Here is a 26,950-nt window from a genome sequence, read left to right on the forward strand (position 1 = left end):
ACTTAAAAAAAATTCATAGAAAACCCTTCATCCTCGCACACAGCCTAGCTGGGAAAGAAAGGGGGAGTGGGCGTAGTCATGGTGATGAAGATGAAAACAACCCTGGCTGGTGGTTGGGGGGGGGGGGGAGTCTGTGAGGGGAGGGATTATCAGAATCCGGAAGCTCCCCATAAAAATAAAGGGACCCCAGAAATTGCTATTGGTACATAGAACGTATTCACAAAAACAATGTACCCCAGAAATAAAAGCCCCCCCGATGCATGACAATTCCTTTATTAAACAATATAAAATCCCCCGTATAGTGACGTGTCTGATAATGAGAGTTCCCGGCTACCTTCTGTCTAATCACACAGCGGCCGGGACTCCATTCATCTATACCACACCCTTATCCTAGATGAAGGTCTGCTATGGGTGATAATGGGGGACCCCACACAGGGGCCGGGGATTCCATTCATCTATACCACACCCTTATCCTAGATGAAGGTCTGCTATAGGTGATAATGGGGGACCCCACACAGCGGCTGGGGACTCCATTCATCTTTACCACACCCTCTTCCTAGATGAAGGTCTGCTATGGGTGATAATGGGGGACCTCACACAGGGGCCGGGTATTCCATTTATCTATACCACACCCTCTTCCTGAATGAAGGTCTGCTATGGGTAATAATGGGGGACCCCACACAGGGGCCGGGTATTCCGCTCATCTATACCACACCCTCTTCCTAGATGAAGGTCTGCTATGTGGGATAATGGGGGACCTCACACAGTGGCAGGGATTCCATTCATCTATACCACACCCTTATCCTAGATGAAGGGCTGCTATGGGGGATAATGGGGGACCCCAAACAGGGGCCGGGTATTCCATTCATCTATACCACACCCTCTTCCTAAATTAAGGTCTGCTATGGGTGATAATGGGGGACCCCACACAGCGGCAGGGGACTCCATTCATCTATACCACACCCTTATAACCCACCCCCCATGTTACTTTCTCTTCTCTCTCCTGTGGCTGTGAGCGGCTCATGTCACCCTCCCCTCCCTCGCCCCTTTCTATCTTTACAGAGAACATTAACCCCACATGTGCTGAACGAATTTGCAGCCAATCCCGGCAGTGAAGGGTTTGGGGGTGTCGGCACTTTTGCAACCTTCTGCAGAGGTAGACATTGAAATATTGTTCAGAATAAGAGCCAGGTGCACAATCATTATCAATGGAAAGTTATGTAGGTGGGAGCCAGGTGCACTGTTATTGTCAATGGAAAGTTATGTAGGTGGGAGCCAGGTGCACTGTCATTGCCAAAGGAAAGTTATGTAGGTGGGAGCCAGGTGCACTGTCATTGTCAATGGAAAGTTATGTAGGTGGGATCCAGGTGCACTGTCATAGTCAATGGAAAGTTATATAGGTGGGAGCCAGGTGCACTGTCATTACCAATGGACAGTTATGTAGGTGGGAGCCAGGCGCACTGTCCTTGTCAATGGAAAGTTATGTAGGTGGGATCCAGGTGCACTCTCATTGTCAATGGAAAGTTATATAGGTGGGAGCCAGGTGCACTGTCATTACCAATGGAAAGTTATGTAGGTGGGAGCCAGGTGCACTGTCATTACCAATGGACAGTTATGTAGGTGGGAGCCAGGTGCACTGTCATTGCCAATGGAAAGTTATGTAGGTGGGAGCCAGGTGCACTTTCATTGTCAATGGACAGTTATATAGGTGGGAGCCAGGTGCACTGTCATTACCAATGGAAAGTTATGTAGGTGGGAGCCAGGTGCACTGTCATTACCAATGGACAGTTATGTAGGTGGGAGCCAGGTGCACTGTCATTGCCAATGGAAAGTTATGTAGGTGGGAGCCAGGTGCACTTTCATTGTCAATGGACAGTTATATAGGTGGGAGCCAGGTGCACTGTCATTACCAATGGACAGTTATGTAGGTGGGAGCCAGGTGCACTGTCATTGCCAATGGAAAGTTATGTAGGTGGGAGCCAGGTGCACTTTCATTGTCAATGGACAGTTATATAGGTGGGAGCCAGGTGCACTGTCATTACCACTGGACAGTTATGTAGGTGGGAGCCAGGTGCACTTTCATTGTCAATGGAAAGTTATGTAGGTGGGAGCCAGGTGCACTGTCATTGTCAATGGAAAGTTGGGTCGGGTGTAGTAATTAAAGCCCCAAAAAATAATTTTGACCCCCCCTCCCCTCCCCCAACCAATACTATGAATCCCCCCACTCCCCCTTACATTGTGTTTTATTTAAAATAATTATTAGTTGAAGGAGGAGTTTACCCCGGGGGGAGGGGCTTTAAAATGTTACTTTACTGGGAAGATTCTTTTTTTATAGTAAATTAAGAAATTAATAATTAGAATTATTTTTTTAATTCCCAGGAAAGGTAATGTGAAGAAATGGGGGGAGTGGTCTTGTGCCGCCATTCATACATAGGAGAGGCCGGAGCTCCGCCCCTTACACTGCACACCACTTATTATACTATTCCTCATTTACACCACCCAGCCAGAACATTCCCATCACTGACAGCTAAAGGGAATCGCATTCATTATCTCACCACATCACATCGCAAAGTGGGGGGGGGGGATATTACACAAGTGACACTTTATAGGATCTGCTAGTACCAGCTTGGTGCCAGATACCACAAGGTCTTGTGGTATCCATGCCTGGATGGGTCAGGGCTGCTTTAGCAACAAAAGGGCGGACCTACTCAGTATTAGGTAGGTAGTCATAATGTTAAGTCATGACTAATCACTTCCAAACCAGTGACAGTGTTATCAGACCAGTACAACCATCAACAGTGCCACCAATCACCACTACATCAGTGGATCAGAACTATTGCAGCCAGCAACAGTAATCTGATTTCCGGCACACGAGGTTCCAGATCACCACCACCCCAGTCCCGGTGTCACTACACCAGTGCAGCCACCAGAAGCGTTCCTGATCAACACCACCCCAGTCCCAGTGTCACTACACCAGTGCAGCCACCAGAAGTGTTCCTGATCACCACTACCCCAGTCCCAGTGTCACCAGACCAGTGCAGCCACCAGAAGTTTTCCTGATCACCAATACCCCAGTCCTGGTGTCACTACACCAGAGCAGCCACAAGAAGTGTTCTTGATCACCACTACCCCAGTCCCAGTGTCACCAGACCAGTGCTGTCACCAGAAGTGTTCCTGATCCCCACCACCCCAGTCCCGGTGTCACCAGACCAGTGCAGCCACCAGAAGTGTTCTTGATCACCACTACCCCAGTCCCAGTTTCACCAGACCAGTGCAGCCACCAGAAGTGTTCCTGATCACCACCACCCCAGTCCCAGTGTCACTACACCAGTGCAGCCACCAGAAGTGTTCTTGAGCACCACTACTCCAGTCCCAGTGTCACCATACCAGTGCAGCCACCAGAAGTTTTCCTGATCACCACCACCCCTGTCCAGGTGTCACTACACCAGTGCAGCCACTAGAAGTGTTCCTGATCACCACTACCCCAGTCCCGGTGTCACCAGACCAGTGCAGCCACCATAAGTGTTTCTGACCACCACTACCCCACTCCCGGTGTCACCAGACCAGTGCAGCCACCAGAAGTGTTCCTGATCACCACTACCCCAGTCCCAGTGTCGTCAGACCAGTGCAGCCACCAGAAGTGTTCCTGATCCCCACTACCCCAGTTCCGGTGTCACCACACCAGTGCAGCCACTAGAAGTGTTCCTGATCACCACTACCCCAGTCCCAGTGTCCCCTGACCAGTGCAGCCACCAGACGTGTTCCTGATCACCACCACCCCCGTCCCAGTGTTACCAGACCAGTGCAGCCACCAGAAGTGTTCCTGATCACCACCACCCCAGTCCTGGTGTCACCACCACCAGTGCAGCCACCAGAAGTGTTCCTGATCACCAATACCCCAGTCCCGATGTGTCACCACACCAGAGCAGCCACAAGAAGTGTTCTTGATCACCACTACCCCAGTCCCGGTGTCACCAGATCAGTGCAGCCACCAGAAGTGTTCCTGATCACCACTACCCCAGTCCCGGTGTCACCAGATCAGTGCAGCCACCAGAAGTGTTCCTGATCACCACTACCTCAGTCCCAGTGTCCCCAGAGCAACGCAGCCACTAGAAGTGTTCCTGACCACCACCACACCAGTCCCAGTGTCACCAGACCAGTAAAGCTAGCAAGTCTTTCTGATCACCACCACACCGGTCTCAGCATCACCAGACCAGTGAGATCCTGCAGCAATGTTCCCAATTTTTATCACATCGTTCTCAGTGTCACCAGACAAAAGTAACCAGCAAAAGTTTTTCTGATCGCCACCATACAAATCCCAGTGTCACCAGGCCAGTGCCGTGTCCCTGATTATCACCAGACTAGTGCAGTGTTCCTGATTGTCACCGGACCAGTGCAGTGTTCCTGATTGTCACCGGACCAGTGCAGTGTTCCTGATTGTCACCGGACCAGTGCAGTGTTCCTGATTGTCACCGGACCAGTGCAGTGTTCCTGATTGTCACCAGACCAGTGCAGTGTTCCTGATTGTCACCAGACCAGTGCAGTGTTCCTGATTGTTACCAAACCAATTCATGCAGCAACAGTGTTCTAGATTGCTTTTATACCGGGACCAGTGTCACCAGTCCAGCATAAGCCAACAATCATGTTCCTGATCATTGCCACAACAGTGTCAGTGTTACAAGAACAGTGCAGCCAGCAACAGCATTCTTGATTGCTGCCACACAAGTGCCAGTGTCCCCGCAGACAATGTATCTTTACTGAGCCTGGTCTGTTTATTTACCATGTCTCTGCTTTCTGCCTATTGTGACCCATCTGCATATATTATGTTTCTGCTCAACACCAGTCCCAGCTCTTTCCGAGGCCACACCAGTCCCAGTGTCACAAGACCAGTGCAGTAAGCAACAAGGTTCCTGATCACAGCCACACCAGTCCCAATGTCACCAGACCAGTGTAAGCCAGTAACGATGTTCCTGATCACTTCCACACCACTGCCAGTGTCCTCAAACCAACGTAAGCCAGCAACAGTGTTCCTGATCACTTCCACACCGGTGCCAATGTCCTCAAACCAATGTAAGCCAGCAACAGTGTTCCTGATCACTTCCACATCAGTGCCAGTGTCGTCAAACTAGTGTAAGCCAGCAACAGTGTTCCTGATCTTTTTCACACCAGTGCCAGTGTCCTCAAACCAGTGTAAGCCAGCAACAGTGTTACTTATCACCCAGATACCAGTCAAAAGTGTTTTGTGGGAGTTCCTACTGTCCTGGCACTCCCCCAGATGTGTGATAAGTAGTCAGGGAAATAGAGGTGTCATTTATGTCCCTTGCAAGCCTGAAGGTGCTCTTTGGATTTTAGACCCTCTATGCAGCTAGGCTGTAAAAAAAAAAAAGTCTGAAATATGTGCTATCCCCATACTCAGGAGGAACATCAGAGAATGTTTTGGAGTATAATTCTATTCATGCCTATACTGTGTATGATAAATATATTATTATATGACAGCTGTGTGTAAACAAAATATTCAACAATTAAATTTTGCTTCTTCATTTTCCAAAAACGTGTGGCAAAAAATGTGATCTTTAAAAGACGTGCCATGCCTGTATTTAATAGAGTGGAGGGTCAACTTTGTAAAAGTTGGCATTTTGTAGATGTTTCTCTTGTCCTGGCACTTCAGGGCCTCCAGAAATGTGATAGGTAGTTAGGAAATTAGATGAAAAATGTACACACTTTGAAATCCTAAAGGTGCTCCTTGGATTTTGGACCCCTCTATGCATCTAGCTGGGAATAACATTTCACACATGTGGTATCCACATACTCAGGGGGAGTAGAAGAATGTGTTTTGGGGTGTAATAAGTATTAATATGCCGTGTGTGAGAAATAACTTGTTAAAGTGACAACTTTGTTAAACCTCAATAAATGAGATAGGCAGTCAGAACATCAGGGATGTTACATTTCATATATATACACCACAGTCTGTAGACTCTATAACTCTCACACAAAAACATCATATACACAGATTTGTTTTTAATTTGTTTTTATTTTTTTGAGTAAGAAATTGGAGCAGAATACATTTTGGCCTAAATTTCTTAAAAAAAAAAAAAAATGTATTTGCAAAGTTTTACAGCAGAAACTAAAGGGAACTTTATTTTACCATTTTTTTTTTCATTTACAGTATATAGTAAAGAAATAAAAATGCAATGGCAAATAGAAACCACCAAAAGAAAGGTCTACTTTTCTAAAAAAAAAAAAAAAAAAATTATATATATATGAGTAATTGTAAAACAAAATCACGATGCTGAAAACTAAAAAATGGCGCAGACAGGAAAGGGACCACTTGCTGTCCAAGGCAATATTTTCATTTTTTTAACACACGTGTTAAAATTACCATTTTTGCTAGAAAATTACTTAGAACCCCCAAACGGTAGATGTTTTCCGAAAGCAAAGGCGTTGGAGAATAAAATGGTGGCTGTTGCAATTTTACAAGTCACACAATATTTGTGCTGCCATTTATCAAACACAAATTTCCAGGAAAAAATACACTAACATGGCTAAAAAAAACATAATATTATTCTCAAATTTTTGGTAACATTGAGAGATTAGGTTGCATTGAGTAAATACAAACAAGTGGCCACTGCCCCCACCTATACCTGGTCTTTGCAGCATAGAGCACTGGAAGGGCAACATATAACAAATACAAAGAGATTTGTTGACATACATCGCCCTTCCAGGGCTCCTTGCTGCCAGGACCAGTTATAGGCGGGGGCAGAGGCCACTTGTTTGTATTTTGATTATATTGGCCAGGCACGCACTGACATCTAATGCTATGTGCTGGGTGTTCAGTGTGCCCCTCTAACTTTAAACACTTGCCGACCAGCAGCCGTAGTTTTACTTTTGCTGGTTGGCTCTGTCCTATGAAACGATGTACCTGCATGCCGCTTTGCTAAACCTCTAGTGGGGGCATGCAAGTGCTGCCAGGGGCACACGCATGCGCCGATTGGCTACAGGGGGACCCAATCAGTGGGGTCCGGTGGCCGCGATAACTGCCAGGCACCCGCGATCACTCCCCGTGAAGACAGAATGGCGGCATATATTCCAAATATATATATGGAAGCGAAAAAACATCCTATCTAACTGTCACACAACACTTACTATTTGCCAATGTATAAAATAAAAAAAAAGGGAATTTCCAAACATATTACAAAGAAGGTGAGTGTGACAGAGATGAGAAGGAGACAAAATAGCGAAAGCTAATTATCCCGGAAATTGGTTGTGCACTTCCTGTAGGTGTATACTTATATCCCTGGGATTTGAGCTATGCTGATGTTATGAGTAAGCACGATCTATTCATGTGAAACGCGTCAACTACTTTTACCTGTGTTTCTTGTTCTGGCTTGGTGACCAGTAAAGCACCTTTCCTATTTTGACTTTCTCTGCAGTGTGCCACCATTTTTTCCTTTTCTCCATTCATGTTCCCGGTGGTGAGCCTGGGTGTGCACCTGCAGCAGTCAGCATTCATTGATTGCCTGAGCGGTATTCAGATTGTAATTAGCTGCTTCCCTGGCTGTAACAGCCAAGAAAAGACAACTCTGACACTGGAAGTGACGTAATCCTCATTACTTCTGACTTCATTCATCATAGAAACGCAGCAATGATGTTGGTACTTGCACTTACTGACAGGCCTTATATAGTGGTCAGCAAGTGGTTAACTGCCGGTCATCGAGTAGTTAGGTTAGAGACAAAAAACATTAAAAGCCGAAACTTCATCGAACACTTCTAAACTTCTAACTTCTAAAGCAGTTATGGCAACAGGTGTTATTTTTGGGAAACAGTTTTCACCATAGGAATAAAATCTGACAGTTGTAAAAGCCCCCCGTAAAATCCCCCCGGCAGTGTTATTTGGTTTGTCCCAACCCCTCAAACTACCATCTTGGATGGACAGCATGGCCTCCTACAGGAAGTAGAAAAATTACGGATCTACTGGCAGAGTCAACGGGTTTGAAAAATGTTACAAGGGAGACTCGAAAACTGGAAACCACTGGAGTCCCCATTGTTGTAGTAAAATGGCACAGGGGTAGTGGCTATTTGTCCAATGACAGCACCCGTCCTCAGCAGTGCCTGCAGCTCCATGATAGCCTAAGCCTAGAAGATGAACCAATCACCTCCCGGGCTTTCCATGCTTTTACAGATCTCTCCATAGGAGCACACTGAGAAAGTAACAAATTGTTCTGCATTCTATTTACCTGCCTGCAGCTAGAGGCATCACCCTGGTACCATTTTTTAGAGCCGGCGGTCGGTTTTCCGGCTGTAATGACCAATGTGGCTTGGGAGCAGCTTATTTGTTACCCCAGCGAGAGGGAGGAGACACCCCCCTCCCGCCGCCTCCTGCAGCTCTGCCCGGGTCTTCCGTCCCACCAGGAGACCCGAGCAACCAGCCGGCATGTCCTCCGGCCGGTTGGAGTCCCGATCAAAGCTGGATGTGGCTTTGATCGGGTCTCCAATGAGGTAACCCAAAGGCAGTGTCCATGACGTCACCTCCGGGTTACTTAGCTGCTAAAGGCGCCAAATTTAAAAAGTGGCAGTATTCAAAAATTCAGTTTTCCGCATTTTGAATACATGGAAGTGTAGTGGAGGGGTCTAGGGTCTTTTAGACCCCCGATTCCTCCATAAAGAGTACCTGTTACTGCCTATTGATGTAACAAGGGATGTTTACATTGCTTCTCACAGCAATAAAAGTGATCAGATTTAAAAAAAAAAAAAAAAAAACCTGTGCTAAAATTAAAAAAAGAAATAAAATAAATAGGAAAAACATTTTTTTTAGCTGCCCCCGTCCCTGTGAGCTCACGCACGAAAGAAAACATATACGGAAGTCACGCCCGCAAATGAAATCACTGTTCAAACCACACATGTGAGGTTTGCGCCGCGAATTCCAGAGCGAGAGCAATAATTTAAAAAAAAAAGAGCTACACTCCAACTCTAAACTGGTAACCGTTAAAGATTTTTAAAACAACGCCTATGGAGATTTTTATTGACCGTAGTTTGTCGCCAGTTATTTTTAAATGCAGTGAAATGTAATTTTTCCAAAGAAATGGCGTTTGAAAGACCACTGCGCAAATACCGCATGACGAAAATATTGCAATGACCGCCATTTTATTCTCCAGAGTCTTTGCTAAAACAATATATAATGTTTGGGGGTTCTAAGTAGTTTTCTAGCATAAAATACTGATTTTAACTTGTGAACATGTGTCAAAAATGGGCTAGGTCCTTAGGTGGTTAACAATGAAAATCAACTTAGATTACACAGGAGATCATGTGGACAGGGAATTCCAATACAAAAAGGTAAAATGAACAGTAGAGAAACAGAGTTAGAACATATGAAAACAATTCTACTGCAGTTCTACTAATGGCCACTGGATGGCAGCAAAGTGTTCTGAGTTCAGTTTACTGATAGAATAGAGAGCTGAAGAAATCTCACAAGATATTAATCCTTCATTAAGCAGACTGTGAGCTAAGGGGATTTCCTGCTGGCACAGACTTCACACTGGCACTGCTGATGCTGACTTCGGTCAGGAGGCTCTGGGGGCTGTAGATAGGATCACCCCACTGCTTGGACAGCTTATCCACATGGACTGTAACAGAGTCCTCTCCAGTGACTGGGGCTTGGAAAGATGCTGTGTGCTCTTGTGCTCACTGCTGGTGGCCCGCACACCAAACTTAACAGGAGAGGACCCAGCACCTGGGAACAGCTCATTTGCCCAGTCACTGCTGTTCTGTCAGGCAGGAACTTTCTGAGTAGTAAAGCAAATCTCCTGCGCTCAAGTAGAATGTGATGAAGGGAAGAGAGATGCACTTCAGACTTAGATGGAAAAAAAGGGCCAATGGTCTTGCTGCCCCCTCAGGATCAAGAGTATCCAGAATCAACTGAGAGAAAAAAAACCATTTATTAAAATGTTAAAAAGTATACAATATACTCACAAAGCGGGTGTGATTATACACACATCACCATTACATATACAGTCTCCAAGGAAGCCAAGGTCCCATACGTGACAAAAATGGCATGCAGAGTGCCGCATGGGGCTGCTATGGCTAGGCTGACGCGTTTCAGGGGCATACCCCCTTCCTCAGACCCAGAAAAGTTGCTGCTGAACCACACTCCGGAAGGCCAAGGAATAAATGGGAGCTGGCCACACCCCTTCCTGCTCCAAAAAAAAAAAAAAAGGGGGGGGGATGGATGGATACACCGATCCCACCTACACCAAAACACTCACCACCCTCCGAGGCTGAACCAAACTGTGTAATCAGCAGCATAACAAACAGCAAGTGAAACACTTAGTTTAAAACACAGAGGGAAAAATAAAAAGCTAGAAGTGATAGTTGATAATTAAACATTATGGATAAAATGTTCACATTCAATGACATAAATACGTGCGAGTTCAAATGGATATTCCAAAGGCACATTTTCATTTCTTCCATACAGCAGCAAGTACGTAGTTAGCAGTGCCTATATCCACTGACCTGAGATGCTGTATGGTATATATTGTATTGTTAGTAATGATGCATTATATGATCAATTGCATACATACATAATGAAGGCTGGGTCCACTGTAAGGGGCAAAATTCCTACATCAGGCTTGTTGGTGATTCATCATCATACAACTAATAGGGCAGTGTCGTCCCTTTGGAACGCACGCCAGTCCGCACCCGGAAATGAAAGACCGGAAGTGCGGGTGGATGCGTTCCACCGCGTCCCACGTCACTTCAGCCACTTCGCTGCCCGGAAGTGGGAAACCGGAAGTGCGGGTGGATGCGTTCCACCGCATCCTACGTCACTTCCGCCACTTCGCTCCTTCACTACGGACCGCTGCATGATCTAAACAAGCGTCAGACCGCTGCCGCTATGGATCAACAGAATACATGAGTAGGACGGTACTGGCCCGAACCCGCCCACCTCCCTAAGCGTAAATGTCAAGTGCAACCAAGTACCTGTATGACCAGACATGCCCAGGAAACAGATTCATAGGACATATTCGGTCCACAGTGCAGCGGCTCAGCAACATGGGCAAAACATGTGGAAAAAAATGCAAGTAAAAATACACATGAATATAAATGGAATAAAAAGTGGAATATGAAGTTGATGGTTCATGCCCAAAGACAAACATTACATAATAAAAGCTGAAAGTATTCATTGCATTATTATTATTAATCGCATGTGGCCGCAAGGGGAGTGGGGGGGGGGGGAACAGGCTGCCACTACATGACCAACCTATGTGCACATACACATATGACCGAAACACCAGGTGGCCATGGAAACAAGGGGGGGAGGGGACAAATATTGTCTCTTATGCAAATATATACATATGCTGATGACATAGGGAGACCTGAGAAACTATGCTCATACATCTACTCCGCAAAAAGTTCAGGGGCCGGTATAAACATAAAATCATGTGAGTTGGCCGGTCCATGGACAATCTGGGGCCCTGAAAATACCTTTTCTTCACGTTGGCATTAGTGTCACGTGTACTAGCATAATAATGTAAAACACATGGCTATAGAACGCTCCAGAGAGCAGCCAACGCAGAAGATGGAAGCCAAAGGGACACACTATGGGGTGACTGACCCAGCCTCCAAGCCCAGACGATGGAACCACAGAAAATTGAGAAAGAGAGAGAGATTCACACAACCGTGTGAAGCTCTATCTCCTCATTCAAACCCTTAGGAGCGAGGGATCCCAGGGTGAAGATCCAATAGGCCTCCCTGGTACAGAGCCTTTGGTATTTCAGACTGCTATCCAGATCCTTGTTGATGGCCTCAATCCCAAAGACTCTCAGGCCCTCAGTACTGCTGTTATGTGCATCTAAGAAGTGCCGGGGGACCGAGTATTTGTCTTTCCTGAGGGTGATACCACTCTTATGTTCACCAATCCTCACCCTCAACGGTCTAGTGGTACGGCCAACATAAAGGAGGCCACAGGGGCACAAGATCCCATAGACCACATGGGTGGTGCCGCAATTGATGAACTGATTGATCTTGTATATTTTCCCATCAATGGCTGCAACATCTTTTTTCCTTTGACACATGTGAGCACATGTGCCACAATTGTTGACCCCACACCTATAGCACCCCTTCTGATCAAAAATAAGGCCCCAAGCCCCATTGAGCCCATTTTTCTTTCTGTCCCTTCTGACCCTACTAGGGGCCACCATGCTTCTAAGGTCCCTAGGTTTCCTAAAAATAAGGTTCGGGTGTGAGGGAAGATGATCTTTCAACACGGGGTCCTGTTGAAGAATTTTCCAATTCTTCTTCAGGACCTTCTGTATTATAGGGGCTTTATTGTTGAACCTAGTGCAGAATCTAACCTGCATTTCTCTTACTGCTCCAGGATCCTTCCCTACCTTCACTAAACTATTATGTAATGTTTGTCTTTGGGCATGAACCATCAACTTCATATTCCACTTTTTATTCCATTTATATTCATGTGTATTTTTACTTGCATTTTTTTCCACATGTTTTGCCCATGTTGCTGAGCCGCTGCACTGTGGACCGAATATGTCCTATGAATCTGTTTCCTGGGCATGTCTGGTCATACAGGTACTTGGTTGCACTTGACATTTACGCTTAGGGAGGTGGGCGGGTTCGGGCCAGTACCGTCCTACTCATGTATTCTGTTGATCCATAGCGGCAGCTGTCTGACGCTTGTTTAGATCATGCAGCGGTCCGTAGTGAAGGAGCGAAGTGGCGGAAGTGACGTAGGATGCGGTGGAACGCATCCACCCGCACTTCCGGTTTCCCACTTCCGGGCAGCGAAGTGGCTGAAGTGACGTGGGACGCGGTGGAACGCATCCACCCGCACTTCCGGTCTTTCATTTCCGGGTGCGGACTGGCGTGCGTTCCAAAGGGACGACACTGCCCTATTAGTTGTATGATGATGAATCACCAACAAGCCTGATGTAGGAATTTTGCCCCTTACAGTGGACCCAGCCTTCATTATGTATGTATGCAATTGATCATATAATGCATCATTACTAACAATACAATATATACCATACAGCATCTCAGGTCAGTGGATATAGGCACTGCTAACTACGTACTTGCTGCTGTATGGAAGAAATGAAAATGTGCCTTTGGAATATCCATTTGAACTCGCACGTATTTATGTCATTGAATGTGAACATTTTATCCATAATGTTTAATTATCAACTATCACTTCTAGCTTTTTATTTTTCCCTCTGTGTTTTAAACTAAGTGTTTCACTTGCTGTTTGTTATGCTGCTGATTACACAGTTTGGTTCAGCCTCGGAGGGTGGTGAGTGTTTTGGTGTAGGTGGGATCGGTGTATCCATCCATCCCCCCCCCCCTTTTTTTTTTTTTTTTTGGAGCAGGAAGGGGTGTGGCCAGCTCCCATTTATTCCTTGGCCTTCCGGAGTGTGGTTCAGCAGCAACTTTTCTGGGTCTGAGGAAGGGGGTACGCCCCTGAAACGCGTCAGCCTAGCCATAGCAGCCCCATGCGGCACTCTGCATGCCATTTTTGTCACGTATGGGACCTTGGCTTCCTTGGAGACTGTATATGTAATGGTGATGTGTGTATAATCACACCCGCTTTGTGAGTATATTGTATACTTTTTAACATTTTAATAAATGGTTTTAGTGATAATGCACTAGGTCGGTGCGCCCCCTTTCTTTTGTCTTTTTCTCTCAGGAACTTTCTGAGCACAGGAAGCTGGGAGGAGCTGGCATTTATACTCCCTGGGTGTGTCCAGGAGCTCAGGGGATGCTGGGAGCCCAGAGGATTGTGGGGAGTTGAGTTAAAGGGACTTGCACCTGAATCTGGATAAAGTGGCACACCACTGCAATACTAAAAAATATTAAACATTTTTTTTTTAATGTATAACAGCCTCGTTGCGGGTGTGGACATCTGCCTCTCAAAAGACAAAAGGCATACCTTATACAATTCTCTCACATTTACCACTTCAATCCCTCAAACTCATTATCCCTGACCTACAACTACAACCATGGATAACTGTGGGCATACATACTCTTGGAAACCTGTTTGATGCAACAACCCTACTATCCTTTGCAAATCTGAAAGCCGCTTATGGCCTCTCCTCCAAAACATTCTATATATATTTTAGGATTAGATCCTTACTCACCAAACTTCAATGGATCACATCAGACAGAATCTTATGCCCATTGCTAAAATTCTAAAACTCATCCAATAAAGTATATTAAGTCGTGCTATATGATAATCAATGGAGATATAAAGTCCATACAGTCCAAACAGTAAATGAAGATGTAATCCAGGACCAGGCTCCCTTAAGGGTATATGCTTACCAGATTAAGGTAAGGTAAAGGCAGATTCTCTAGGTAAATCTTGTCACCTTGATAGTAGATACAGGTCCACGTGAACGATTAGCTCAATGGTCATTGGATCATGGAAGTAAAGTAAAAACGCAATAGCGTAAAACCCAACAAACTGTGATTGATTTAAACACCACAGTGTTCTTTGAAAATAGGTAGAAGTGTATGAATAAACCTCCACCAATAGGATTAATCACTGATATCAGTGAATTAGTATAAAGTAAACCATGCAAAAGAAAGAAAAATTGTGTTATAGATACCCCTTACCCATAAATGATAAGGGTTAACATCAAAAACATATATGGCGTATTTTGGCTGAAGTCACCTCTTACCAGACAACAATGATTGAATAGCCAAGGTAAAAAGGACAATGTTGTGAATATTGAGTGCTTAACCACCACCTCTTATAGCTAGATTCGCCTCTTACCATGTGGAAAAAGAAACATATAAAAAAAAGTGCAGATCACAATCCAGTGTAACACCCGGAGCCAATAACAAGACACACCAGTAGGGGTCGCCTCTTACCAAATGGAAAAAGCAGTCAAGCCTGTATGGTAATCAAGCATCCAGGAACCCGGCCCTTGACCTGGGGTGCTGTTTCCTCAGATGTATCCGGTATTGCAAGTGTTCACCAGATAAACCTCCTCTATGCCCTTCTGTCCTGAACTGTGTTCACAAGGACAATGCTACCAATAAAGTTTTCCAAGAATTGAATAAACGCCGATAAAGCCGGAAGGGGTGTGGCACCACACCCCTTCCGGCTTTATTGGTGTTTATTCAATTCTTGGAAAACTTTATTGGTAGCATTGTTTTATCATCTTTTATGGGTCCAGGGATCATGTGATCGCATGTCAACAAAGCTGTTATGAATTCCTTCTTTTCATACCAGCTGTAATTCCTGTAGTGATGCTGTGATTGGCCCACAGCTATCACATGGTACCTGGACCAGTCACAGCACCCTGTACCATGTGATAGCTGTGGGCAAATTACAGCACACAATAGTTATGAATGTTACCCATTTATGGCAGTGCAAAACATCACGTAACAGCAATTAAAGTATCAAAAAATTTAAAAAAACTCCCTGATAACCCCCTCCCCCCAAGTAGTACAATGTTTATAAACTACTGTGATAAAAGTATGTAAAACAATTATAAAAATAAATTGTTAAAAACGAATAAAAAAAAGTATTTACTTATTTCTTTTTAACATACTGTCACCAGTCAGTATCACTACTCACCACCACATTAGTCATATGATGACTTTACTGGGTTGGTGACAGTATGTAAAAAAAAAAAAAAAATATGTTGAAAAAAACAAAAACAAATTACTTAATTGTCCCAAATATTTTGATGAAAAAATACAACTTAAAAAAAACTCTCCATGCCTCTCAATAAATACCTCAGACTGTCTATATTCCAAAAAGGGGTCATTTGGGGGGTATTTGTACTGTCCTGACATTGTAGGGGCCCCAAGAAATGAGATAGGCCATCAGAATATGTACTTTGTTTGTTTTTTTTTTTTTTTTTTTACCAAAGCACATGTAGCAGAATACATTTTTGCCAACATTTATGAAGAAATATGATTTTTTTTTCCATTTTTATTGGATATGTTTTATAACAGAAAGTAGAAAATATTGTTTCTGGTTTTTTTTTCATTCTTTTTTCTTATTTTAATGGCAAAAAATAAGAAACACAGCGAGCGGTGACCAAATGCCACTAAAAGAAAGTTTTATTTATGTGAAACAAATCATATAAATTTCATTGGAATTAAGCATTGCATGACCCATAAATTACCAGTTAAATAGCGCAGTGCTGAATAGCAAAAAATTCCCTGGTCATGAAAGAGGTAAAACCTTTCAGGGCTCAGGTGGGTAAAGCCCTATCAGTCCCGAAAATGTGTTGATATATAATACATTTTAGTAAACTACAAATGCTAAAGATATAATGTGCAGAACTGAGACGTTGCCAAAATGGAAAAGAAAATGCTCTGTGACTCAAGGGGTTTAGAGAAAAAAAGGCCCGGGGAATAAAATGGTTAATGACAGATTGCACCATTTATGTCATTATTAATTTTGCCCATAGTTATGTAGTGGTGTGCCCCTTTATTCAGATGCAGGTGCAAGTCCCTTTTAACTCAATTCCCCACAATCCTCTGAGCTTCCAGCATCCCCTGAGTTCCTGGACACGCCCAGGGAGTATAAATGCCAGCTTCCTGTGCTCAGAGAGATCCTGCCTGATGGGACAGCAGTGACTGGGCAAGTGAGCTGTCCCCAGGTGCTGGGTCCTCATCTGATCAGTCTGGTGTGTGGGCCACCAGCAGTGAGCAAAAGAGCACACAGCATCTTTCCAAGCCCCAGTCACTGGAGAGGACTCTGTTACAGTCCATGTGAAGAAGTTGTCCAAGCAGTGGGATGGTCCTATCTACAGCCCCCAGAGCCTCCTGACCGAAGTCAGCATCAGCAGTGCCAGTGTGAAGTCTGTGCCAGCAGGAAATCCCTCAGCTCACAGTCTGCTGAATGAATGATTATCATCTTGGAACACGCGAGAAATCTTCATCTCTCTATCCTATCAGTAAACTGAACTCAGAGCACTCTGCTGCCATCTAGTGGCCATTATTAGAATTGAAATATACTTGTTTTCATATGTTTTATGACTCTTTCCCCCTTCCTCATATTGCTGTTTTGTACTGCAAACCCCTGTCCACATGATCTCCTGTGTAATCTACATTGGTTTTCATTGTTAAGTAAAGTAGAAATTGCACATTACCACTGGTCTGATCATTTGGCTGATACCGTTACATAACAGTTACAATTAACATCACAATGTTTTTGAGGTCAAAAAGTGTTCTTCACAAATAAAGTTTACCAAAAAAAAATCTGTCCATTTAATCAATAAAGAGAACCCCAATCAGAGAAATTTCAGTCCCCCTGTAGAAGTTGTAGGAATATGACCACATACTCAGCACTTTGTAAGTTCAGATCTCTGGTAGCTGTACTGTATGATTAGTCTATGGAGATGACCAATAGATGGACAGAAAAACTAGATAATAAGGACATCCAATCTTCTCCTGATGGAATCCTTTAGACTTTTACCAGAACTGAATAAAACACAAGTAGCCAGCTGGGATTAGGTGGTAATGTTGAATGCATCCCCTAAAACAGCAGCTACCTGTGCCAGTTTAAGAAGTTGCTTTCTCGTAAAATGGGGACTTCTGCATGGCTGGTGTCCCTGGTCGCAAAACTGTCATCCACGAGAGGAGGTGGAACATGGAAAGGAGGCATTGATCATGGGAAGGGAGGAGGAGGAAAACATACATGGATAAGATGGGCTTAGCTGGAGTTCTCATGATTGACTGATATAGCAATTGTCAGCAGAACCTGGAAAGGACTCTCCCACTGAAGGCTTCAGAGGCTTGGCAAGACCAGTGTCCATTACTGAGGCAGTGTTGATCATGTATTAGCTCAGGATTAGGCAATGAAAAAAACAATTGGGAACACAACCCAGTTGCTGAATCATGAAAATGCATTACATGTCTAGGCAAAGCTCCATAAAAAGGCTTCAGACGAGAATTATGAGGAAATACACTTCATTGATGCTTGCCCCCAAAAAATGGCAAAATGTAGAATAGTCAAAGACTTTCTAGGTTGTGTCTGATGGACATTAATTCTAAAGTAGCTATTACATTCCTGTTTGCTCAGTTATTTTAGTTTGTTTTTTTCAAAATAGCAATAAACCTTTTCACTTTTTACTAGGTTGTGAGATGACACGAGGCGTAAAAGAAAAGAGAAAATAGAAAACTAATTTTTTAAGAAAATGGACTTTGTAGGCACAACATGAGGCTCTTAACCGGTTGCTGACCGGTTGTCAGCCCCGGCCAGGCAAAGTGACGTAGATCTACGTCGCTTGCCTGTCACTTCCTTTTGAGCCAATAGCGGGCAGGCGTGCGCCCGTGGAGGCTCGTTCACAGGGAAGTTAGTGCGTGTGACCGGCGGACCCGATGTCCACCGGTCACTTGCCGATCGTCGGTACAGAGGGAGACAGTCAGGCGGCTGATGTAAACAAGCCGCCTGTCATTCTCTCCTGTGTAGAAACAGTGATCATACGGGTCTACTATGTAGGACCGTTGATCACTGTTCCTACACTAGTAGCCACAGCCAATCACAGTAAAAAGCACGCCCCTAAGGACACACTTAACCCCTCCCTCCCCAATAAAGTTAACCCCTTCCCTGCCAGTGTCATTTTGCAGTAACAGTGCATATGTATAGCACTGATTACTGCAGTAATGTCACTGGTAACCCCAAAAGTGTCAAAAATGTCAGTCAAGGGTCCGATCTGTCCGCCCCAATGTCGCAGTACCGCAAAAAAAATCGCAGATCACCGCCATTACGCGTTAAAAAAACCCACCAAAAATGACCGAAATCTTTCCCTTAGTTAGTAAACGCAATAACGTTTGCGCAAACCAATCAAAATACGCTTTTTGCAATTTTTTTACCAAACATATGTAGCAGAAAACAAATTGGCCAAAAATGTTAAAAAATTTTGATTTTTACATTTTTTGGGGGGGAATTTCATATAAAAAAATGTGAAAAATATTGTTATGTTTGCAAAATTTACGCTCTTTTTTTGTTTATAGCGCAAAAAGTAAAAATCGCACAGGTGATCAAATACCACCAAAAGAAATCTCTGTTTGTGGGAAAAAAAGGACGTCAAATTCGTTTAGGTAAAGCTTTGCACGACCGCGCAATTGTCCGTTAAAGTCACGCAGTAAAAATTCGCAAAAAAACCCTGGTCAGGAAGGCAGTAAAATCTTCCGGGGGTTAAGTGGTTAATTAAAAGGAAAATCTGTGTTCCATCAATTTTAAAACATCTTGTATTAAAAAAACAACAATGTAACACCCTCTACATTCAGTAGATCAAAGCAATACCCAATCCAGCAAACATGGAGGAAAATTCTAATCATTCAGGCTGGTAAAGATGTGGGAAAGTCCATCTAAAGGAGGTATGTACAGTATGTGTAGTAACAATGCAGGTATGCAGAGTCACATTCCCAAATCCTCCATGCTGGAATAGTCAACACGTTTCCCAAGATGACTTGCTTCCTCAGGACTGATTGGGTGGGTGCTATTCAAAATATACAGAATATTACATAAGTATCATAACAAAAGTAGATATATATCTTCCTCGGGATTTGACATGTTCTATCCACGCTAACCACCAATCAGGAAACAATTTCTAAAGACTTGCTCTTATTCTGCATCCAGCCATCCACTAAGACTAAAGGAATCTCATACATCTACAATGTCCTATCTTGGCCAACATTCACTTGTAAACCCTCCAGTGTGATCTTCTGGGAATCAAAACTACAGATCTCCCTCCCACCCAAGGTTTGGTACCGCACCCTCAAAGTTCCTACTACCGTCTCCAAAAATGTATCCCACTGGGAAACCCTCATGAAAATCTTTAATAAATGGTACTATACACCTCATAAACGTGCCCATATTTTTCCATATCAATCCCCGAACTTCTGGGGGAACTGTGATATTGTAGGTGACATTTTCCATATTTGGTGGGGTTGTCCCACCATAGCTTCCTTTTGGAAGGACGTTTCTTCCTTAATTGAGGACATTACTCACATTCCACAAAAGTTGACTCCGCAAATGGCTCTCTTTGGTCTAGATCGCTCCCTCTGGTCTGTGGTACTCCTTCCACTGTAACACATATCTTGATAGCAGCACATATAACCCTAGCGTGTGCATGGAAGGATCCACATCCACCACCTTTCTCCTCCCTCATTTCTATCATTAATGACCACTGCAGCATAGAATTTCTCTTTGCCAAAGCTCATCTGCAAAGTGATACATTTCTCAAACACAGGTATCTGTGTCTAGCTCATCCCAGAAGTATTAAGCTACCATATGAACATCACATCCTAGGTGCTGGACCCACTTCCCCTATGTCCTATATGAACGAGACCAAACAGAGCCAGATGCGTATCTAATATCTTTTCTTGTTCATTCTATTATCCTCTCCAACTCTTAAGTTTTCCTCTCTCCTTCTTTCTATTCCGCCCTTTTCACTTTGACCCCTTCCGTGGGGGTCTAGTGTTGAGGTAACATTATTGCTCTAGTATGTACACCTTATCACATATGGCATGTCTATGTTGCAACCTGCTAGATGTCAATTTACTGTTTTATATGTTTGAAATTCCCTTGAAGGGAGAACACCCCCTCCCTCCAATGCATTTATCTACCTTGTATCTGCTTTTATTACCTCAATGAAACCTTTTTGAATGAATGAATGATGATATATATACATATACATACAATAATATGAAATATACTCTTCTAAATGTAAACTGTATATATTTGTACTTTTGTTATGATACTTATGTAATATTCTGTATATTTGGAATAGCACCCACCCAACCAGTCCTGAGGAAGCAAGTCAGTCTTGCGAAACGAGTTGACTATTCCAGCATAAAGGATTTGGGAATGTTACTCTGCATACCTGCATTGTTACTACATATACAGTATCTCACAAAAGTGAGTACACCCCTCACGTTTTTGTAAATATTGTATTCCTTCTTTTCTTTTCAGTGACAACACTGAAGAAATGACACTTTGCTACAATGTAAAGTAGTGAGTGTACAGCTTGTATAACAGTGTAAATTTGCTGTCCCCTCAAAATAACTCAACACACAGCCATTAATGTCTAAACCGCTGGTAACAAAAGTGAGTACACCCCTAAGTGACAATGTCCAAATTGGGCCCAAAGTGTCTATTTTGTGTAGCCACCATTATTTTTCAGCATTGTCCTAACCCTCTTGGGCATGGAGTTCACCAGAGCTTTACAGGTTGCCACTGGAGTCCTCTTTCACTCCTCCATGATGACATCACGGAGCTGGTGGATGTTAGAGACCTTGCGCTCCTCCACTTTACTGTGGAGGATGCCCCACAGATGCTCATTAGGGTTTAGGTCTGGAGACATGCTTGGCCAGTCCATCAACTATACCCTCATCTTCTTTAGCAAGGCAGTGGTCGTATTGGAGGTGTGTTTGGGATTGTTATCATGCCCTGCAGCCCAGTCTCCGAAGGGAGGAGATCATACTCTGCTTCAGTATGTCACAGTACATGTTGGCATTTATGGTTCCCTCAATGAACTGTAGCTCCCCAGTGCCGGCAGCACTCATGCAGCCCCAGACCATGACACTCCCACCACCATGCTTGACTGTAGGCAAGACACACTTGTCTTTGTACTCCTCACCTGGTTGCCGCCACACACACTTCTCACCATCTGAACCAAAAAAGTTTATCTTGGTCTCCTTAGACCACAGGACATGATTCCAGTAATCCATGTCCTTAGTCTGCTTTTCTTCAACAAACTGTTTGCAGGCTTTGTTGTGCATCATCTTTAGAAGAGTCTTCCTTCTGGGATGACAGCCATGCAGACCAATTTGATGCAGTGTGCAGCGTATGGTCTGAGCTCATACATCTATTTCCCAAAGACAATCTCTGGATATGACGCGGAGCATGTGCACTCAACTACTGTGGGCAACCATGGCAAGGCTTTTTCTGAGTGGAACCTGTCCTGTTAAACCACTGTATAGTCTTGGCCACGGTGCTGCAGCTCAGTTTCAGGGTCTTGGCAATCTTCATATAGCCTAGGCCATCTGTATAGCAACAATTCTTTTTTTTCAGATCCTCAGAGAGCTCTTTGCCATTAGCTGCCATGTTGAACTTGCAGTGACCAGTATGAGAGAGTGAGAGCGATAACACATAATTTAACACACCTGCTCCCCATTCACACCTGAGACCTTGTAACACTAACGGGTCACATGACACCGGGGAGGGAAAATGGCTGATTGGGTCCAATTTGGACATTTTCACTTAGGGGTCTACTCACTATTTTTACCAGTGGTTTAGACATTAATGGCTGTGTGTTGAGTTATTTTGAGGAGACAGCAAATTTATACAAGCTGTACACTCACTACTTTACATTGTAGCAAAGTGTCATTTCTTCAGTGTTGTCACATGAAAAGATAGAATAAAATATTTACAAAAATGTGAGGGGTATACTCACTTTTGTGAGATACTGTACATAACTCCTTTTGATGGACTTTCCCACATCTTTACCAGCCTGAATGATTAGAATTGTCCTCCATGTTTGCTGGATTGGTTATTGCTTTGATCTACTGAATATAGAGGGTGTTACATTGTTGTTTTATAATACAAGGTGTTTTAGAATGTATGGAATAAAGCTTATACGTACATTTTAATTAAGAGCCTCATGTTGTGCCTACAAAGTCTGCCATGTTTTTGAGAAACTAGTTTTCAATTTTCTCTTTTCTTTTCATATATAATTGGATGTTGGCAGGATGAGGGTCCTCCTTGTGCAATGACACAAGGTGTAAAACTAATGAGACATCCCAAAGTCTTTCATTGAAGCTTAGCTGCTACCCCTTTATTATCCCCTCTTTTTCCTCACTGCAGCTGAAGCTTGTGAATCCTCTGGTGATAGATTAGCCTGGCATTAACCGTAAAAGCTTTGTCACACTCAGTTCATTGAAATGGCTTCTCTCTAGCGTGAACCCTTTGATGTGTGATAAGGTTTAGTTTTTGTGTAAAAGCTTTGTCACATTTAGAACACTGATAAAGTTTCTCTCCAGTGTGAACCCTCTGGTGTCTGATAAGGCTTGACTTTCCTGTAAAAGCTTTATCACATTCTGAACACTGATACGGCTTCTCCCCAGTGTGAACCCTCTTGTGTCTGGTAAGGTTTGACTCCACTGCAAAAGCTTTGCCACATTCAGAACATTGGTATGGCTTCTCTCTGGTGTGGACCCTCTCATGTTGGAAAAGGTTTTCCATCTTTGTAAAAGCTTTGTCACATTCAGAACACTGATATGGTTTCTCCCCAGTGTGAACCCTCTGGTGTCTGATAAGGCTTGACTTCTGTGTAAACGCTTTGTCACATTCAGAACATAAATATTTCTTCTCTTCAATGTGAATCTTCTGGTGTCTTTTAAGTCCTTTCATGTCTGTATAAGCTTTGTCACATGCAGGACACTCATATGGCTTCTCTCCAGTGTGAATCATCTGGTGTCTGATCAGATCTTTCTTCTCTGAAAAAGCTTTATCACATTCACAACACTGATATGGCTTCCTTCCAGTGTGAATCATCTGGTGGGTGATAAGGTGTGACTTTGTTTTAAAAGCTTTGTTACATTCGGAACACGGATATGGCTTCTCTCCAGTGTGAACCCTCTGGTGTGTGATAAACTCTCTCTTTGTTGTAAAAGCTTTGTTACATTCAGAACACTTATATGGCTTCTCTCCGGTGTGAATCATCTGGTGTGTGATAAGATTTGACTTAAATGTAAAAGCTTTGGCACATTCTGAACATTGATATGGTTTCTCACCAGTGTGAATCATCTTGTGATTGATAAGATTATCTTTCAGTGTAAAAGCCTTGTCACATTCAGAACACTGATATGGCTTCTCTCCAGTGTGAATCATCTTGTGTGTGATAAGATTACCCTTCTGCGTAAAACTTTTGTCACATTCAGAACACTGAAAAGGTTTCCTTCCACTGTGAACCCTCTGGTGTGTGAGGAGCTCTCTCTTGGTTAAAAACCCTTTTTTACATTCAGAGCACTTATATGACTTCTCTCCAGTGTGAACATTACGGTGTGTGATACATTTTGCCTCCATTGTAAAACTTTTGGAACATTCCAAACAAGAAATATCTTCTAAAATGACTTCCCTTATGTGTACATGGATTGGACTTTACTGTAAAGCCATTGTCACTTCTAGAACACTGAATCAACTTCTCTCTTAATGTCTTCTGAGGCTGGATCAATGTTGAATCCTCCAGTGAACTGCAAAAAAGACTTTCTGTCATTTAAGACTTATGGCTGGTTTCTCAACTGACTTAGTTGTATTGATAAAGACCAACATGAGCAAAAACTTAGTTCATCAATCCACCTATACAGAAAAAAGTTTAGAAAGTCAGAATTCTATATAAAGGGTTAAATAAAGTTGCTTTCTATTTTTTATTTTAATTATTAAATATATTATATATATATACATATATATATATAAGGAATATGTACAGTATTCTACATGTTTAAATATTTGTATTCTGCTTTATTGAAGACATTCTATTATTCCCATTGACTGGTAAAATTGACAATTTTTTTGCAGGAAAATCTCATTCTTCATTCATTGTGCTGAATAGTGAAGGACAGTTGTGCTTGGGATTGGCTTGCGGGCAAGTTTCGGAAGTCCATTTAAAAATCCATACATTGCAGATGTAAATGTAAACCCCATTGAGGTCAATAGGAGGCAAATTTTGAAAACCCAAGTTACTGTCACCAGTAACGTCTTTTCCAGAAGTCTTTCAAGACAACACCTTTGAGAGAGAAGACTCATCCACCCATTCACAGGAAACACTGCATCTCCCAATCTTTTAAAAGTAATGTCTCCAGCTAGCCCCTCAGTTCATTCTGAGTACCTCCGGCTTGCTGGAAAGACAAAATAACACAAAAGAAAGCATAATATGACCACAAACCAATCCTATTATTCCAAAACCATGGATGAGCAGTCATTGCTATCCTGAAAATTTCCTGGAGAAGACGTTACCAGTGAGTGTAACTTGGGTTTTCCCTAAGGCGTCTTTTAGGAAAACACCTGTGAAAGGAAAACCGAGTATTTACCAGCTAGGGTAGGAACATGGCCTATATTGAGTGGTATTGATTCATTATTTTCGAGATTGGGAGAGTATGCTGATTGCTATCTGTAACCTCTGGCACAGGATTAGCCCTCATATTTAGGGGACAGTAAGCAGCTTATAAACATTCTTGAGGAATACCCAGTGGAGAAAAATATTATTTTCGCCACTATTGACTTATACACAAACATACACCAACAGGATGATCTGACATCTGTAAATGGGCATTGGGCACCAAATCTAAATATTGTCAGAACAAAAATAATTTATTATATAATCTTGCCATGGGCAGTAATAATTTTTGACACAATAAAACCTATTACAGACAACATAAAGTAGTTGCCATGGGATCTAAGTACGCTTCCAGCATGTCCAATATCTATCTAAGTAAATTGGAGGAAGAGGTATGGCAAGCTGCAATCGGACTTGGCACCAAACAAAAGTTATATTGATAACATCATTGTCCTCTAAAGGGAGACAGTGGAATCCTTGGATTGAAGTGGTTAAATATTGTTCCAAGCAAATAACATCTGTTGTTAGGAGGGGAAATGGACCAGTGTTTGGCTCCTTGGATAAAAAGTCCTAATCGGGTTTTGTCTGCACTGCAGAAACATCTTTTTAAACATTAGAGACATTCTTATCTCTCACCTATAAGGTGGGGCCCCTTTATGAGGCAAGTGTCTAAGTGTAACGCTCCTGCGTTTTATGTATGATGTGGATTTACAGCTTCAGAAATATTCCACTTCAGTAGTCATGTAGAGAAACGCTGAGACACCAATCCCAACTCCCAAAGACTCATCATGTGTGGATGATCTCAATTCAGCAAGTAAATACACACACTCAATAAGAAGTTCCTGGAGTGATCTATGTATAAAGTAGTATAGAGGTGATAGGCTGAAGAAACAGGTTGAGTTGAGACGATAGGTGACAGACACTTGAGAGGAATGTTCTTGAGAATGAGATAGTAACAGGTGGGATGCAGATAGGTTAGCAATTATGTATGGTAGTAGATGATAGGATAGCAGATGACATACAGGAGAGACTAACCCAGTGCAAGAGCAGATGATAGTAGGCTCAAGAGCTAGCAATCTAGATAGTGCAGATGTAGTAACAGTCCTTAGTATGCAGAGCTAGACAGTGTAAGCTTTAGTATGAAGGTTATTGAGGTTTCCCCTGTGGGGTACTTATCACTAGTAGCAATGTAGCAGAGGAGAGGTTCGACAAGAGCGGATGATCCGGTAGCGGGATACAGGGATCAGCGCAGCGTGGTTCCGACAGCGAGGTATGCTTGCAAGCATGAGAGCTTCAAGACAGGTTAGCATCAAGGCACAAAGCAGGTTGAACGAACACATGTGAGTGAGAGCTGGTGATTTAAATAGCTGTTCAGCCCGGCGCTCAGTGATGATGTCAGCACTCTTAAAGGGAAACACACCTATATGTGCTTCATCTATCTAGGTAGATGGAAAGCACCCGGAAATGATGTGATAGGAGGCACTGAGAGTGCCAGAACCTTACAGTACCCCCCCGTAAGGCCGGCTCCGGAAGGCCTCTAAGGCTGGTTGTCGATATAAGAATCGGAAAATACTGGTTGCCGATACGAGAATCGGATAAGACTGGTTGCCGATACGAGAATCGGATAAGACTGGTTGCCGATACGAGAATCGGATAAGGCTGGTTGCCGATACGAGAATCGGATAAGACTGGTTGCCGATACGAGAATCGGATAAGACTGGTTGCCGATACGAGAATCGGATAAGACTGGTTGCCGATACGAGAATCGGATAAGGCTGGTTGCCGATACGAGAATCGGATCAGGTTGGTAACCGATGTGAGAATCGGATCACTTGTTGCCGATACGAGAATCGGATCACTTGTTG

General features: G+C 43.4%; 1 protein-coding gene and 1 pseudogene across 2 annotated transcripts in view; one reads left to right on the top strand and one right to left on the bottom strand.

Moving 5' to 3' along the window:
- Positions 1 to 26,950, top strand: part of LOC309548382 — a 482,992-nt pseudogene that overhangs the window by 111,721 nt on the left and 344,321 nt on the right. The gene's annotated exons all lie outside the window — the stretch shown is intronic.
- The window catches only part of LOC309548379 (uncharacterized protein), a gene marked incomplete at both ends in the record, with an annotated part of 186,587 nt that overhangs the window by 42,991 nt on the left and 116,646 nt on the right, over positions 1 to 26,950 (bottom strand). Inside the window, 1 exon segment of the mRNA XM_082248320.1 lies at positions 23,021 to 24,062. Coding sequence (XP_082104446.1) covers positions 23,021 to 24,062 — 1,042 coding nt within the window.

This window comes from Pelophylax lessonae (assembly GCF_965119305.1).
Source record: "Pelophylax lessonae genome assembly, chromosome: 2".
In the NCBI taxonomy this organism is placed as follows: domain Eukaryota; kingdom Metazoa; phylum Chordata; class Amphibia; order Anura; family Ranidae; genus Pelophylax; species Pelophylax lessonae.